The 15077-nt window shown below is 48.3% G+C and overlaps 1 protein-coding gene across 2 annotated transcripts in view; it reads left to right on the forward strand.

Moving 5' to 3' along the window:
• Positions 1–14508, forward strand: part of Stx6 (syntaxin 6) — a 45240-nt gene extending 30732 nt beyond the window's left edge. Inside the window, exons 5-8 of one of the 2 annotated variants that reach the window (XM_052200225.1) lie at positions 316–441; positions 1980–2086; positions 6095–6189; positions 12352–14508. In XM_052200225.1, the coding sequence (XP_052056185.1) occupies positions 316–441; positions 1980–2086; positions 6095–6189; positions 12352–12614 (591 nt within the window). In that variant the 3' untranslated portion in view covers positions 12615–14508. The remainder of the gene's footprint in view (positions 1–315; positions 442–1979; positions 2087–6094; positions 6190–12351) is intronic. The other variant, XM_052200226.1, reaches the window with a different exon arrangement.
• The last annotated feature ends 569 nt before the right edge of the window (positions 14509–15077 follow it).

The following is a 15077-nucleotide window of genomic DNA, read 5'->3' on the forward strand; positions in this document are numbered from 1 at the left end:
AGAAGCTAGTGAGTGGCTAAGGTGGCCATTACCTCATTGGCCTTTGGCACACTTGAACAAACTTTAGCCAGCCTGCCCTAACTCTGCTCCCCACTGCTCCCTGTCATCTTCCCCCAGCCTCTCTCCTTAGGAGTAGCATCTGTCTGTGAGACTCATCTGGAGGTCTTAAATATACCTTCCTGGTGTTCCTTAAACCATCTACCAGGCACCAACCTGCATGCCCGTATCAAAGCCTGGAGCAGGTTTGAGGGCCGTTTGGCTCGGTCAGTAGTAGCTCCTGGTGTTTCTCCTGACTGGTTGTCCCTGCCCACACAGGCACTACTAGGAGATAGCAGCAGCCAGAATTGGAATGCCGGAGTGACAGATCGATATGGCCGCCTTGACCGGGAGCTGCAGCTAGCCAACTCCCACTTCATCGAGGAGCAGCAGGCCCAGCAGCAGGTACCTGAGGACAGCTGCTGGGGGGGGGGGAGGGAGTTGGGGAGGGGGGTGTGGGGGTGTGGGAGGGTGCGGGTGGGGGGTGCGGGGGTGTCCCAGGGCTCCCGACTCTTCCGCTAGCCACAGCTTATTACCTAATGCCAAGCAGCTTAGACCGAGCTGCCTTATGCTGGGTTGTCGGGTGTGTAATGCTTGTATACTCTATTTAAAATCTTGAGAGCATGGTGTCCAAAATAACCACATGATCAGATCTCAGGAAAAGCAGGGCTGGCTGACATCTAAACCAACAAGACCAAGGATTTGTGCAGGCTTTGGTTTCGTTGCTGTTGTTCTGAGATGGGTTCTGGCTGTGTCGCTGTGGTTGAGTGGCTGGCCGCCAGCTCAGGGAGATTTGCCTGCTTCTTCCTTCTGCAAGCAGAGGTGCTCCAGCTCAGGCCACGGACTTTAAAAAGGAAACATTCCCTCTTCCCAACTTCTTATTTGTACATTTAGCCTTTTGTCTATTTTAACAAAGATACTTTCAGAAACATTGAGTTCTTGTTTAGTCCATTGAAAGTTTGTTTCATTCTTCATAAAAACAGATGTTTTGATAAAGGTCGAGGCATTGAAGGAAAATGAACTTCATGTCTCCATGTTGTTGCATTTATTTATGTATGTATTTATTGACATGGTTCTATTGAGACATAGTCATGGTATGTAGTCCAGGTTGGCCTCAAACTCATAATCATTCTGCCCCAGCTTCCTTTGTGCTGAGTTTGTAGGCTGAGGCACCGACACCAGCTTGTGTCTTTGCTTTTAAGACGGCTGTGCTATTAAAACTAGCTAAGGGTGACACTGTGGATCAGGCTATGAGGATCTGCTGTCGGTTGACTCTTTGGCTGAGAGATACTGTGTTTATGCTTATATGGCGGCTTTGTGCTCCTTTGTTCTTTTTATATTATCAATTGACCTAACTAGTTGCTTGCTCTCAAAATGTTACAGTGAAGCAAAGTTTTTAATAGAGAGCAAGGGAATCAGCACAATTGAAAGTATGTCTTTTGCCAGCCAACATTCATCTTTAAGGTAACTTACTGTCCTTGAAGAAGAAAAGGGCTCTTTGCAGTCCTCCCACATCCAGGGATCTGCACGGCTGTCTTTCACTGACACTGACAGTCTGTTGTGGACGGAGACCTTGATCTCGGCAGTGGGCTTCCTCTTCCTCACCAGCCCCTGGCGTGCTGGTCATACGCTTGTGCGCTCTGGCCCTAGACGTTGTCTGCTCCCTTCCTGGACCTCAGCCAGGCAGAGGAACTCTCTCTTGGTGGTTTCAAGCCCCGCCGACTGTTCACAAGCTGGATCAGCAGGGGTTAGCAGTGGCTTGACAGTCCAGGCTTTGGAGCAGTGTGTTCTCAGAGGCAATGGTCTGCTGCTTTGATTTCTGGGCTTTGCTTTTGAATGTGAATTGTCCCAAGCTGGCAAAGAAACTAGCAGCTGCTGGAGTGCTGGGCTTGGAACCAGGTAAGATGGATTTTAATTGCTTATTTCCGTTTCTCTGGCACCAGTTGATTGTGGAACAGCAGGATGAGCAGTTGGAGCTGGTCTCTGGCAGCATCGGGGTGCTGAAGAACATGTCCCAGCGCATCGGAGGGGAGCTGGAGGAACAGGCAGTGTGAGTAGTGAGATACCCTTATCTGCAGAGCCGCTGACTGAGACCCTGAAAGCCTAGCCTGAGTTACGTGGCTGCTTACTGCATGGCTGCAGCTTTTACTTTGTTGCACAGAGTAGCTCCCCCAAAGAAGCAAATCTACCCAATAAAAGGTCACAACTGTGGCTTAGGCAGACTGTTACTTTAAAACCCTTTAAAAGGCACACTAGGTTCTCTGAGCAGATTCTCCAGGCACAGTTAGGAGTGGGAAGCTGGTAGAACCGCCCTCTGGAGACAGTGCCTGAAGAGGATGCTGGGCCTGAGGGTGGAGTTAGGACCCCCAGCTGGCACCCCTCCCTGCTACGCTGACATGAGTCATAGCTTACAAAAGAACATTCAAATTTGATTGTGATTAGCAGAAAAAGTCTTTCCTCTCAAAACAAAGGAATAAAAAAACCAAAACATGGGCTGAAGAGATGACTCAGCGGTTAAGATCACTGCTCTTCCAGAGATCCAGAGTTCAATTCCCAGCACCCACATGGTGGCTCACAACCATCTGTAATGGGATCAGACATCCTCTTCTGGTGTGCCTGTAAGCATGTACAGTGTACTCATATGCATAAAATAAATACGTAAATCTTTAAATAAAAAAAGAACGGCAAAACATAACTCTTCAAATTATTTTTGCTGAAGAACCTGTCTCTTACACTCTAAAGTATGAGGTGCATACACAGCTTTCTTGAGGGCTGCGGTATAATCTACCATTCTGCTCTTTCCCAGGGTGAGTGGGGGTGTCTTCCCTGGATGTCTCAGACTACCTCTGTCTTAATGTTCACTGTTCCATATGCTCATTATCAGTTCTGGCCACGTGTTCTGCACCAGGCTGTCTGCAGGTCCTGGGGCTGTAGGAGAGAGCAGGAGGTGCCTGCCATCCGGAATGCCTGCTGCTTCCCAGGCACAGCACATACTGCACAAAGGAAGGGAAGCAGTTCCATGGTGGCAGTGGGGAGGGAGCCACTGTCACTGTGATAGGCCAGTTCAGCCAGCTGGAGAGCCCTGTCTTTTCCAAGAAAGAGCGTCCGCTGAAACCTGTGGGATATTCAGAAGATAGGGGCCTGAGAGAGTGTGCCAGTGATTCTGCAGAGATGTGTGTGTAGGCGGGAGCAAGCGCCTGAGAGATCAGAGGGGCAAGTGTACACACACAGAACGAGGTTTTCAGTGTCTGCGTGGGGAGAGGGGTAGCGGAAGTTCTGAGGGGGCGGCAGAGCACAGCAGGTGTGGCCTGTCAGTGTGATGAGGAGGCGGGGCTTTCCTTTCCAGTGTGGAGGAAAGGCGCGTGCGAGAGAGAGAGAGAGAGAGAGAGAGAGAGAGAGAGAGAGAGAGAGAGAGAGAGAGAGAGAGAGAGAGAGAGAGAGAGAGAGAGAGAGAGAGAGAGAGAGAGAGAGAGAGAGAGAGAGCAGGTGCTGCCTTTAGATGGTATACCAGAGTGGACCAGGTGCTGTGCCAGGTGAGGCTCCAGAGTGACAGGAACCCAAACACACGGTGAGTTCCCATTTAAAATGGAAGGGCTTCTGCTACTTTGTTGGTGAGGCAGCTTGAAAAGAAAGGCAACCTAAGATCCCACTAGTTAAAGATGCTGACATGATGATGGTCTGTATCTCCATTCCCTTCAAAGTCAGCACAGCAGCAACAGATATAAACTTCTGGAGAACATAAAACAGGCAACCTGGGTTATACCAGTTTAGCTCATAAAAAGCAGGCAGGGGATGGATTCAGTAGGCCTAAGAAAGCTGACCCCTGAGCCAGAGGAGAGCAGCAGTGAAGGGTGTGACTCACCGCAGACCTCTCAGCTGTGAAGAGCCTGCACTTAGATGGCTAATGTTGATGTTGATATTGACCCAATCTAAATGTGACACAAATGTGTATGTATATGTATATGTATATCAGAGAAGTGGGAAGGGGGGCAGGGGTGGGAATCACATGGTCTAGGACTAAATCCTAATGCCATAGTTCTGCACCATCAAGTCTGAGGACTAAAGTCTGCATCATAAGACACAAGCTGGTTACTTCAGAAGAGGAGAAAAGACCAGAAGCAGCTGAGGTGATAGGAGCACATAGGTAACAGAAGAGAGTCGTGGTTTGCTATAACATCCCTGCAGGACTGCTTTGCTCTTTAAACTCGGTGTTTCTCCATCTGGTAAAAATGAAAGGGAAGAAATATGGGCCTTGAACTAATGCGTATGCTGTCTGGGAGACTAGCCACCAGCCTCATGAGGCTACTGAGCATTGGGATGTGGCCAGATGAACTAAACTGGGCTGTGAGCAGAAAGGGGGTGCTGGAGTCTGGAGCAAGGGGCCAGGGCAGGGGAGGTTATTCATCATCTTTATATTTCACGTTGAAGGGATATTTCAGATATAGTAGCCTAGATAAAACATAGCTACAAATTAATTTCAGAGACCAGTTGGTGTAGCACTTGGATCAGCCAGGTGTGGTTCTCGCAGTTGGTAGGTAGAGGCAGGAGGGTCGGAAGGTCAAGATCACCCTTGTAAGTTCCAGGCCAGCCTGGACTGCATTCGAGATCCTGGCTCAAATTTGAAAACCTTTTAAAAAGCACAGTGGCCAAAAATGCAAAGTGGCGCTGGTGACCGTGTCTCTCTGTTGGGCAGAGGCTTCGTGTGGCTGCGCCTGGCTGATGGTTGGTCGGCATGCCTGTTCTATCTTTAGGAAGAAAAGTTAGGCCCAGCACACACAGATAGCCCTTGTTTCAGTGCTTGGCCTGGAGATGCCTGCCAGCTACAGGACCAAAGTGCTGCCAGGATCTGAGATGAACTAAACATGTTTTAATTTGAAAACTCAGGTGTAGAACAAAGACTTGTTTACTTGGTTGTCAGTGTAGCGTGTGATAGTTAACTTAATGAGGATTTAGTAGTTCTAGATACTGGGGGACTGTCATGTGTCCTTTGTGGGCTCACACCCAGAGCAATGGTTTATAGCTGCCAGTGACACTGTCAAAGTAAATAAGTTCTTTGTAGGTGGGCTGTGGTACTAATTGGTATATTAATTTTAGCCTCAAACTAATCATGTTCTAGTCAGAAGCTGAAGTTTGGAATGTACAGCAATGTATGAAATAAAGGTTGCTAGAATACAAGTACAGTATTCAGTGCTGTTTCCAGCAACATGTTGGATAGCAGATAACAGAGGCCTCCTGAGCTGATTCTCCAGTTCTTGGAGAAACACTGTTTTTCACAGCGATGATGCATCATACACACACACACACACACACACAGAGAGAGAGAGAGAGAGAGAGAAAGAGAGAGAGAGAGAGAGAGAGAGAGAGAGAGAGAGAGAGAGAGAGAGAGAGAGCGCATCCCCACCCTACCCCATACACCATCAGGGATGTCAAGCCTCTGGAGAATCTGTCTGGTTTCAAGTATACTCCTTAACTCTCAGTGACATGAAGTACTTTTGTGTGTTGTGTGCTTCTCACAGGCCCCCTCGCTAGGCATTGGTTTGGCACAGTTACCCTGTTTAACAGGTATCAGGAGTCTCAAAGAGTTGTGTAAGATGCCTTGTTCAAGGTAGACATAACACAGGCTGGCCCTGGCGCTAGGCCTGAGCTGGCGTGGTGATAGTCAGAGGCACACTGCCTGTCTCAATCCTGAGAGCTACAAATCCAAGTGTTTAATTTGCAGCAGACTTGTGTGATGGAAAAGCCTCGGCAAAACCGACTGTGGCTGGGATTCTTCATGGGTTCTTCTGCAGAAATACAAGCATACGTGATAATGGGAACTACCCCAGACCCTGCTAAGGTTGTTGACTAATCTATAGCATATGTAACATGTTTTTTTTAAAGCATATATTTTCCAAATTTATTTAACAAAACAGAAGTCGTTCCAAGGATTTGAAGTAATAGTGTGGACCCTGAGTCCCAGGGGACACTTTTTATCTTTATTGAGATGGAGGCCCAGGCCTTACTTAATGCGTGGCAAATACAAGGCTCTGCTCACCACCTGCTTTCTTCTTCTCTCTAGCATGCTGGATGATTTCTCTCACGAGTTAGAGAGCACTCAGTCTCGACTAGACAACGTGATGAAGAAACTTGCAAAAGTATCTCACATGACCAGTGGTATGTATGTGTGACTCTGCTGTGACCTTCCCTTGCCTCCAGCATATTTGTCTGTGCTGCTACTTTCCTGTCAGAAAATGGAATAGTAGTGTGAAGAGGCCGTAGCCTGTGCTCGTGGGAGAGCCTTGTGCCTGACACACATTGTCGAGTTTCTCCAGCAGAGAAGCTAACCCACAATCATAAATCCTCTTTTTACTCTTTTCTATTTTTCTTGCCACATTATGGAACTTAACACTTTTCTTCCGGTAGTTTTATTTTAGCATGAGTGCGTGCATGCACACACTTTGTGTGGCGTGTGTGTTCATGGCGGCAGGCCCTGTTGCTCGCCAGCCCAGGGAACTTACTTAAAGTTGCAATTTCAGTAACAGTTGCTGCTTTCAGGGACCTGTCTTCCTTTTATCATTGGGAAAATACCTACTTCTTCAGAGTGTGATGGTATATAAAGCGCTGCCCTAGCAACTGTGTGGCAGATGGGGGTGAATAAGTAAGTTTTCAGGTCAGTACCATTTTTGAAGATGTCTTCTAATCTACATTGTTTTTGGTTACTACAAATTGCCTTCCCTGACAGACAGGAAATGATGTATTTCAAGTCAAAATCTAGTATCTCCTCTTTTCTGGAGGTTGTTGCCTGGTGAAAGGAAGACCCGAGATATTTCTTGAGATAATTTGAGTGCTTTGGGCCATAGGATGTTCCCCTCATAAAAGACCTTCCCATTTCCTGCCTCCCCATTCCCCTGGTGGTTTCTGGATGTCAGTCAGGTGCATGCAACATGGAGGACTGAAACACAGACGCCCGTGGACCCTTCAGCAGTGTACCTCCTGGCTCCGCTGCACAGCAGTGTCTGGTCTTCACTTCTTAACTAAAACATTGAGAGTTGTGGCTAGGCTCAATGGAGAGTCTTCAGTACTTCAGCAGGCAGGGATGAGGCCTGTGCTCAAGCCCCTAAGAGCAGTGAGCATTGGATGAACAGTAATGCAAAGGTGCTTCAGAGTGCATTGGTGCTCTGTAAATACTCAAAATACCACTCTGTGGGGAAGGCCTAGGGACAAGGACCAGTCAGCTCCAAACCAAGAAGAAGCACTTCTCTGAGTTCTCTGCTGTCTCTCTAGGTGAAATGCCTTTATGCTTCAAGCAGGTTCTTTGCCTGAAGCTGTGTGTATTATACAGGAAGCAGGCACCAGCTCATTGTGTCTTCCCCACGATTAGAGAAGGGGTTTTCTGGTTCCTCTGTTCTCCCCTATCTGTAGTCCTCTACTTTATTTATGTGTTTGCTTTTAAATTTTATGTATGTGTGTGTGGTGTACATGTGTGTACATCTGTTTTTGTGGGTGTGTGCTTGTAGTTTTATGAGTATGTGCATGTGTGGAAACCAGAGGTCATTTTTATTTTTCTGTCTCTGTCTGTCTGTCTGTCTGTCTGTCTATCTATTGTTTGTGCACATGCTTGTGCACATGCATGTTGAGGGAGTTGGTTCCTCCTACTGTGTGGGATCTGCAGATCTAACTCATGTCGTGAGGCTTGGCAGCAAGTACTTTCCCCACTCAGCTGTCTCACTAGACTCTGGGCCTTATTATCTATCTACCTACCTAGCTATCTAGCTATCTAGCTATCTAGCTATTTATTTATATACATTGATGTTTTGCCTGCATGTATGTCTGTGTGGGATGCTAGTTTCCTGGAACTGTACATAGTTGTGAGCCACCATGTGGGTGTTGAGAATTGAACTAGGGTTATCTAGAAGAGCAGTCAGAACAGTCTCTCCTGCCTTCAGCCTTATTTTTTGGAGACTAAGTCACTCATAACCTGAACCATACCATTTTGTCAAGCCTGGCTACAGCATGAAGCCCCTGGATCCACCTATCTCTGCCCCCTTGTCTTTTTCCCAACCCAGCACTGTGGATATGGGCACAAACCAATGTGCTTGGCTGTTCGCTGCCTGTGGGGATCCACACTCAGGTCCTCATGCTTAGCCAGCAGACATGTCACCCACCGAGTCATCTCCTCAGTACCCTTGTTTGTTTAGGGTTTTTTTTTTGTTGTTGTTGTTGTTGTTGTTTTGGTTTTTTTTGGTTTATTTGAAACCGGGTTTCTCTAACCTAGAACTCTAACCTAGAACAGACAGGTTTCTCTGTCCTAGAACTCTGTAAACCAAGCTGGCCTCGAACTCAGAAATCTGCCTGCCTCTGCCTCCCTGAGTGCTGGTATTTTTTTTTTTTTAATTTCTTTAAGGACGTGTTCCATAGCCAGTTTGAACACTGTCCTCTCATTGGCATGTGTGTTCATTGTGCAGTCAAGTAGCTCCTCAGCATCAGCTCTGTGAGGAAGAGCGAGGGAACAAAGGCGGTCTGTGTGTTGTGTGAAGAGCGCAGGGAAGCCCTGCAGAGTGTGTCCAGCGCTGACACTTTCTGTGCTTCAGCCCACTTAGTCCAGAAAGAAGAGCCTGGGAACAGTGTGAGATATTTGGTTATATTTGTGTACAGAAGAGAGTCTACAACTGCTCTGTTGTATATTAGCAGAGTATTAGCATGAAATACCCTTCATTTTAATTTTTGTTTGCTACCAAAGAAATGCTGCTACAGTATGCGTTTCAGTTCATCGACCAGGCAGCTTGTGATTGTTCTTCTCTCCTCCATAACTTTTGGTTAAGTTTATTGCTTTGTTATCAAACCTGTATGTAAAGGCAGTCTCAACAGCATCAGGGTTTGATTTAGCTGCCCTGAGCACGCGTCAGCAGCTCCTGAGAGCCAGGCCCTGCCTTCCCTTCCCTTCCTGGTCGGCTACTGCATGGGAGGGAGGTGTCAAGACCCCACACTCATTTTGTGAATGACCCAAGAGAGGCAATAATTAGCCTTTCTGTTACCCAGAGAAAGGTTCTCTTTTGAATAATGCTGAGCTCTCTTCCCCTTCCACAGTCTGCGATTCATCTTTTCTCGTGAAGGCAGGAAATACTTTGAGGAAGAAACTACCATTGGAGTTCCTTTTGTTCTGAGCTTGCTTCCAGCTGGAGGTGTAGCTCAGTGGTGGGACACAAGCTTAGCTGTGAGTTACATGCCTGCCACTGGGGAACTGGAGTTAGGACCCATCCCTTGTGTGCTTGAAGCCATACAAGAAGTGCTCAGATGTCTGCCAGGGCAGTAGCTTCCTAGGGTTACCTAGTTATGCTTCCTAGAAGCAACTTGACCACTTCAGAGGAAAGAGCCTAAAAAGTGCAGGCCTGGCCTGTGGTAGTTCCCACAGCGGTCAGCTTGATTAGAACTCCTATGTAATGCAGTTGCTCAAGAGAAATGGACTGGAGGGCTTCAGAATTTGGCGTGTCAATGGCCAGGTTGTATAGGAAATCTGGCACTTAGCATGCTGGGCTGCTGGAGGGGGAAGTGCCAGGAAGTGTGTATGACAGGAGGAAGGAGGGGCCAGGTCCCTGCTCTGGCTTTGCCCTGGCTAAGTATCAATTGCTTGAAATACAAGTGGTTTTTTATATTAATAGGCTTTCTTCTTTCTTTTCTTTGTTTGAGACAGGGTCTCTCTACATACCCCAGCTATGCTAGAGCTCAGAGAGATCTGCCCGCCTCTGCCTTCCAAGAGCTGGGATTAAAGGTGTGCAACCACAGCAAGCCTGTCATGGCTTTGACTAAGTAGGACATGTGCCCACCATGCCCTCTGTCATACTGGAGAGTTTTAGTGGCCTCAAAATTCTTGGTTAATTTAATTTGGGGAATTAACACATAATATTTGTATGTATTTATGAGCTACAGAGTAGTGGTCTGATCTGCAGGGGGAGGGGGAGGGAGACAAGAACCCCCTTTTATAGTGAGTCAGGCGTACCTGCTGTTGCCAGGTAACTGTGGGAAGGTGCTTAGACAGAATGCTAATACTGTGTGTGTCTTGGGTCGTGATCAGTGAAGGAGGTGGCGTATCCAGCACCTCAGATGTTTCATTTCTCCCTCGCCCGCTGGTGGGCTGGCTGAGCTTCTGAAGTAAAGCTCAGCATTGTGGCCTTTAACACAGTGGTTCCCAACCTGCGTGTGGGGTGCAACTCCTTTGAGGAGTCCAACAGCCTTTCACAGGGGTCACATCAGAACATTTCGATCATAATAGTAGCAAAATTATAGTTATGAGGTAGCAATGAAAATAATTCTGTGGCTGGGGTCGCCGCAGCGTGTGGTATTACAGGGTTGCAGCATTAGCAAGGCTGAGAGCCACTGCTGTAACGGGTCATATCTTAGAGTTGTCTGTACAAACTCTCCAGCAGCTGGCCAGTTACACCTCATGCTTCCCAGCTCCACAGTGGTTCCGGTAGGACACTCTGGGTAAGGTTGGGGAAGGGGTCCTCTCCAAGATGCAAGTCCCAGGGTTGGTCTGTAGATTTTCTGATGTTGGAGCAGCAGTCTTCTGGGGCTCACTCCTCTGGAGGGTCTGAGAAAGGCTAATTTGTCACCGCGTTCACTTGCTAAGACGGAGTGATGAGGAGTGATGAGGAGGAATCCCTCCACGCTGGACTGGAAACTAGGTCCTGTGTCTTTAAAGAGATAAGAGAATGCTTCCCAAACATTGACCTTTGCCCAAGGCCAGCCTCCTCACACCTTTTTACTCAGTGAGTTTGTGGTGTGGAGTAGACAAGGTGTTGGTCCAGCAAAAAGCTGTCTGCTGTGCTGTCTTCACATCTTTTGGCCATGGAACAGCTCTCGGACGTTGACGCTGTGGCACTTACTAAGTACATGATTTGCTCAGTGGAGAGTTTCGCTATTTTCCTAAATTCAGACCATCCCATAATATGCTTGTCAAGGCTATGCTGTGCTGAGGTCTGAAGGTTGTCCAGTAGACCACCAGCATCTGCACTTCACGGACTTCACCGACACCGTTACACTTGTGTTCCAGTGGCTCACTGTTCCTCGTCCAGCCGCATTCTCACAATTCACACTGTGTGTGCACTCACTGTGGGTGTGCAAGTGGAGGCTGGAGGTCAGCTAGGGGTCTCCCGCTGTTACTTCCCACCTTAGCATCTTTATCTTTTTGAGACCTAGAGCTTGTAAGTTCTGCTAGAATGGCTGGCCAGCAAAGTCCCAAGGATCTACCTAGCTCTGCTCCACACCAGCCCCGGGCTCCAGGTGCACACCGCCATCCTCCTGTTTCCCTGGGTTCAGGGTGCTGGCTCTCATGCCCGTGCAGCAGTTAGGGGCTCAGTCATTCCTCAGCATGTCCTTCTCTGCTTTTTGTTCCTTAATAGAATCTGTATAGCTTTGGCTGATTTGATACTTCAGCCTTCCTAGTGTTAACAGACACACCCAGCATGCCTAGTAAGTTCCTTTGTATGGCCCTGCTCCTTTGTGAAGAACACTAGGACTTGCTAGAAGACATGCCACTTGTGAGGTCCACATTTCTCCAAGTGACATAAGTGTCCTAATGACGTGTTGGGGGCCTCAAGCTGGGGCCCTGAGCAGCATGCGGTGCAGCTGTTCTTTAACCCTTTGGGGGACAGTTGTAGCATCAGGATTGTGGGCTGCAATAGGCATCTCTGGGCCTGCCTGCCTTTCTGTTGTGCAGAGGGCATCTCTGCTTTCAACCATCTAGAGAAACTGTAGCCTTTCTGTATCCTGTGCCAGTTGTTCCAAACTGTTGGTAGGGCTGAAGGTTTCAGAAGACATTGGCTTTCATTACAGATATTCTATGTAAATCATTTGAGCAGTTACTGGCTAACTGAACTGCTTCTCAGCGGACTAGGTGTGATATGAAATTAGTCATTCTCTGCCATCAGGGCTTAGTTTTCAGCTGTTCATTTCCTGAACTGACCAGCGATGGCTTTCTCTCCTTTCCGCCCTCTCATAGTGCTCACAAGGAGAGCGTGCACAGTGCTGAAGTACATTTCTTTGTGGGAGATTAAAGCAGGCGAGCTTTGGTCTGTCACACCAGTGCCAGAAGCCTTTCACTGGCGCTCCTGCCACCAGCAGAAAGCTAAGAACTGCGGGCTTCGGCTAAAGGCTCGGGACTCAAAGCCTGCACTCAGTGGCAGAGTTGTAGATGCATCTGAAGTGTAGCCTCAAGGCAGACAGCACTGGGGACCTGGCGCCTGAGCAGGGTCGGGGTCTGCTCTTCCTTGTCAAGTGCATGATCCTGTCAGTGATGTGGTCCTAAAGTCTGAGTACCTGTGTCCTAACACTGGGAAGGTCACCTCTGTGTCCTGCCTTGCAGATCGGCGCCAGTGGTGTGCCATAGCCATCCTCTTCGCGGTCCTGGTGGTCGTGCTGATCCTCTTCCTAGTGCTGTGATGGTGGCCCGCCTCAGGCGCTTCTGCACGAGGACGCAGGGGAGAGGAGAAGCAAGCACTCCGCCACTTACATTCCTCTCCCAGAAACACACCTCTGCCCGCTTCCTCTGTGACTCCAGCAGTGACACAGCCCTCTCCCCAGTGCTCAAAGGACAAGCGTAGAAGAGGAAAGAGGTGACCACATGCCGCTGGATAGCAGAAGCCCCGGCTGCCCATTCCTCCTGAGGACAGCAAGCCACTGCTTTGCCTTACTGGACCTCGCTCCTTGAGGAAGGAAGGACTCAGAGGCATCAGAAGAACTAACAGCTCCACACACTGTTGCTCTTTCTGCTGTCTCTGGCCGCCTTCCTTCTGCTCAGACCCTTTCCCTGCTTAGATGGGGGCCACTCTCCCTTCTAAAGAAGCCTGGCAAGGATGAGGGCATCTGGGGATGTGTGGTTCCCATTGCTGTTATGTTTTGTAGCCCCCGAGAGCTGGCTGTTGCTGGGGACAGAAGGCTCAGAAACACTTTGTGACAGAAATGCAGTGTTTCGTTTTGCTGGGTAAGAGCTGAGATTAAATTGCTTTTCCGGGTGTTTGTGTGGCAGGGATAAGCAACAGGAAATAGTGAAATCCCTGGGGGTGGGGTGCAGAGACAAAAGGCTTTAACGGACTGGGGCAGTTGAGAACAGCAGCGCCTGTGTTGGTCTAGCCTAGTGAAGGGCTGCTGATATCTCCCAAGGCCTGGCCAGAGCTGCTGACCTGCTCTGTCCCAGGGTCTCCAGAGGTGCAGCTTGCAAATGTAGGGCCTCATACAGTGTGGGACAGCACAGCGATGCTCAGCCAGGTGGGACACTCCTTCCTCTCTGACGCTTGTATTCAGTAGCACTCAGAGACGAGGTGGAAGGGTCAGCACATCTATTACATTTATGCAGAAAGTGTCCTGACACAGAAAGGCTGGTTCTGAACCAGAGCTCCCCTACTCTATGAGTAATAGTATGGGTGGGGAAGAGAACTTGGTACTCTGTTCTCCAAGATGACAACTTGACTTCATCATCCATTGGAGTTACTGAGGGAGGGAGTCTAAATCCCCTGACAAATGGTTCATTGGGTTGAGGTGGCTGAATCTGCTGACACTACACTTCAGGCCTCGGGCGACGGTTTCCATGCCTCAGGTGTGCTCATAAATGTGGGATTTCTTATAATGTCCCAAATGCATAGCCTGGTATTAAAGTAGCTGCCAGGGCCAGAGCCAATCTTTCACATCGGACGCAGCCGCTCAGTCATCCACCGTGCTGGGAAGAGCAGCATCTGGACAGTGTGACCTTTGACTTCTTGCTTTGCCTTTCTGTGCATTCCTTAGCATGCCAACTTAAGAAAAGAAAAATCCCGGGTTGTCCATATTCCTTGGGATTTTGCCTTTTGGGTCCTGTTCTTGTTTTGTTTTATTATTACCAATGATGTGCTTACCCAGCTAACTTTTAAATTGCACTTTTAAATAAATATTTGTAACAATTTTTAAAAAAAGGATATTTTATCTTGTTTAGGATCATGATAGGTAAGGAAATCTACCTGTTGGTAAAAGCTAAAAGATTAGTAAGACCAAAAGGTGGTCAGCACCATGTCTGCGTGCAGCTCTGGTAAAAATAATAGCGACATTGTTTTTCAGATGAGGAGAAAATGTGAATATTACAAAGGGCTTCAATGTAGGGTTCTGTTATTTTTGTTTCACGAAATTTTAAAGTTTTGAATAGTCTTCTGTGAGTATAGACCATGGACAGTCCTCAGATTTGCATTAAAATATAGAAGCCTTTTGTTACAAATCAATGTGGGCCTTGTCTGAGTACTGTAACCCACACTCCACATTAGCCGTGAACAGTCTAAGAATTAAAATTACCCTACTTAAAGCCATGTTTTCCGTTAGTAGAGGAGAGTCCTTCGGACCCATTCAGAAAGCAATCCTTTAGTAAGATTCCTGCATCAGGTCAGGGATGAAGTCTTGTGACTCTGGCTTTAATTTTGTTGCATCTATTTTGCATTCATATGGTGACCTCACTGATTAAAGGTATTGGCTGAACAGTGTTGTAGAGCTGAAAACAGGCTGGAACTGAGTGTGGTGTGGCAGAGAGAAAGTAACTTCTCCTGCAGGTGTTCCTCCCTGGGCCATGCAGTTGGCTTCCTCCAGGCCAGCCTGTTGTGCGCTGCCTGGGCAGTCACTGCAGAGCCAGGGCAAAGAGCAAGGACAGACCTTCCTTCCGTAGTGACCCAGAGAGCTGAGGGTGTCCTTCCAACATGTCCTAGGATAGGGAAAGGACACAGGGATAGCCCACACTGCCTAGGGGGTGGCTCTTACAGGTGCGCTCCCCCAGCCCCACCCTGCCTTCTGCACTTGGTCTCGCACCCATCGTGCTTAAAGACCGGGTGGATCTATATGCTGGTCAACAGAAGGAGCTCACCGTGCTTGCGGAAGAACACTTTACCTCATCGACTGGAGATGAGACGGAGGACAGTCCGCCGAGCGCCTGCCAGAGTGCGGATCGCAGAACGCCTTTGGTTCTCAGCCCTCTGTGTTGATCTCGTCTTTGTTTGGGCTGGGAAATCACAATGCTATGCCTGCCCTGGACCGTGAGGCAAATGGAATTGCCG

The sequence above is a fragment of the Apodemus sylvaticus genome, chromosome 12, assembly GCF_947179515.1.
Source record: "Apodemus sylvaticus chromosome 12, mApoSyl1.1, whole genome shotgun sequence".
Taxonomy (NCBI): Eukaryota; Metazoa; Chordata; class Mammalia; order Rodentia; family Muridae; genus Apodemus; species Apodemus sylvaticus.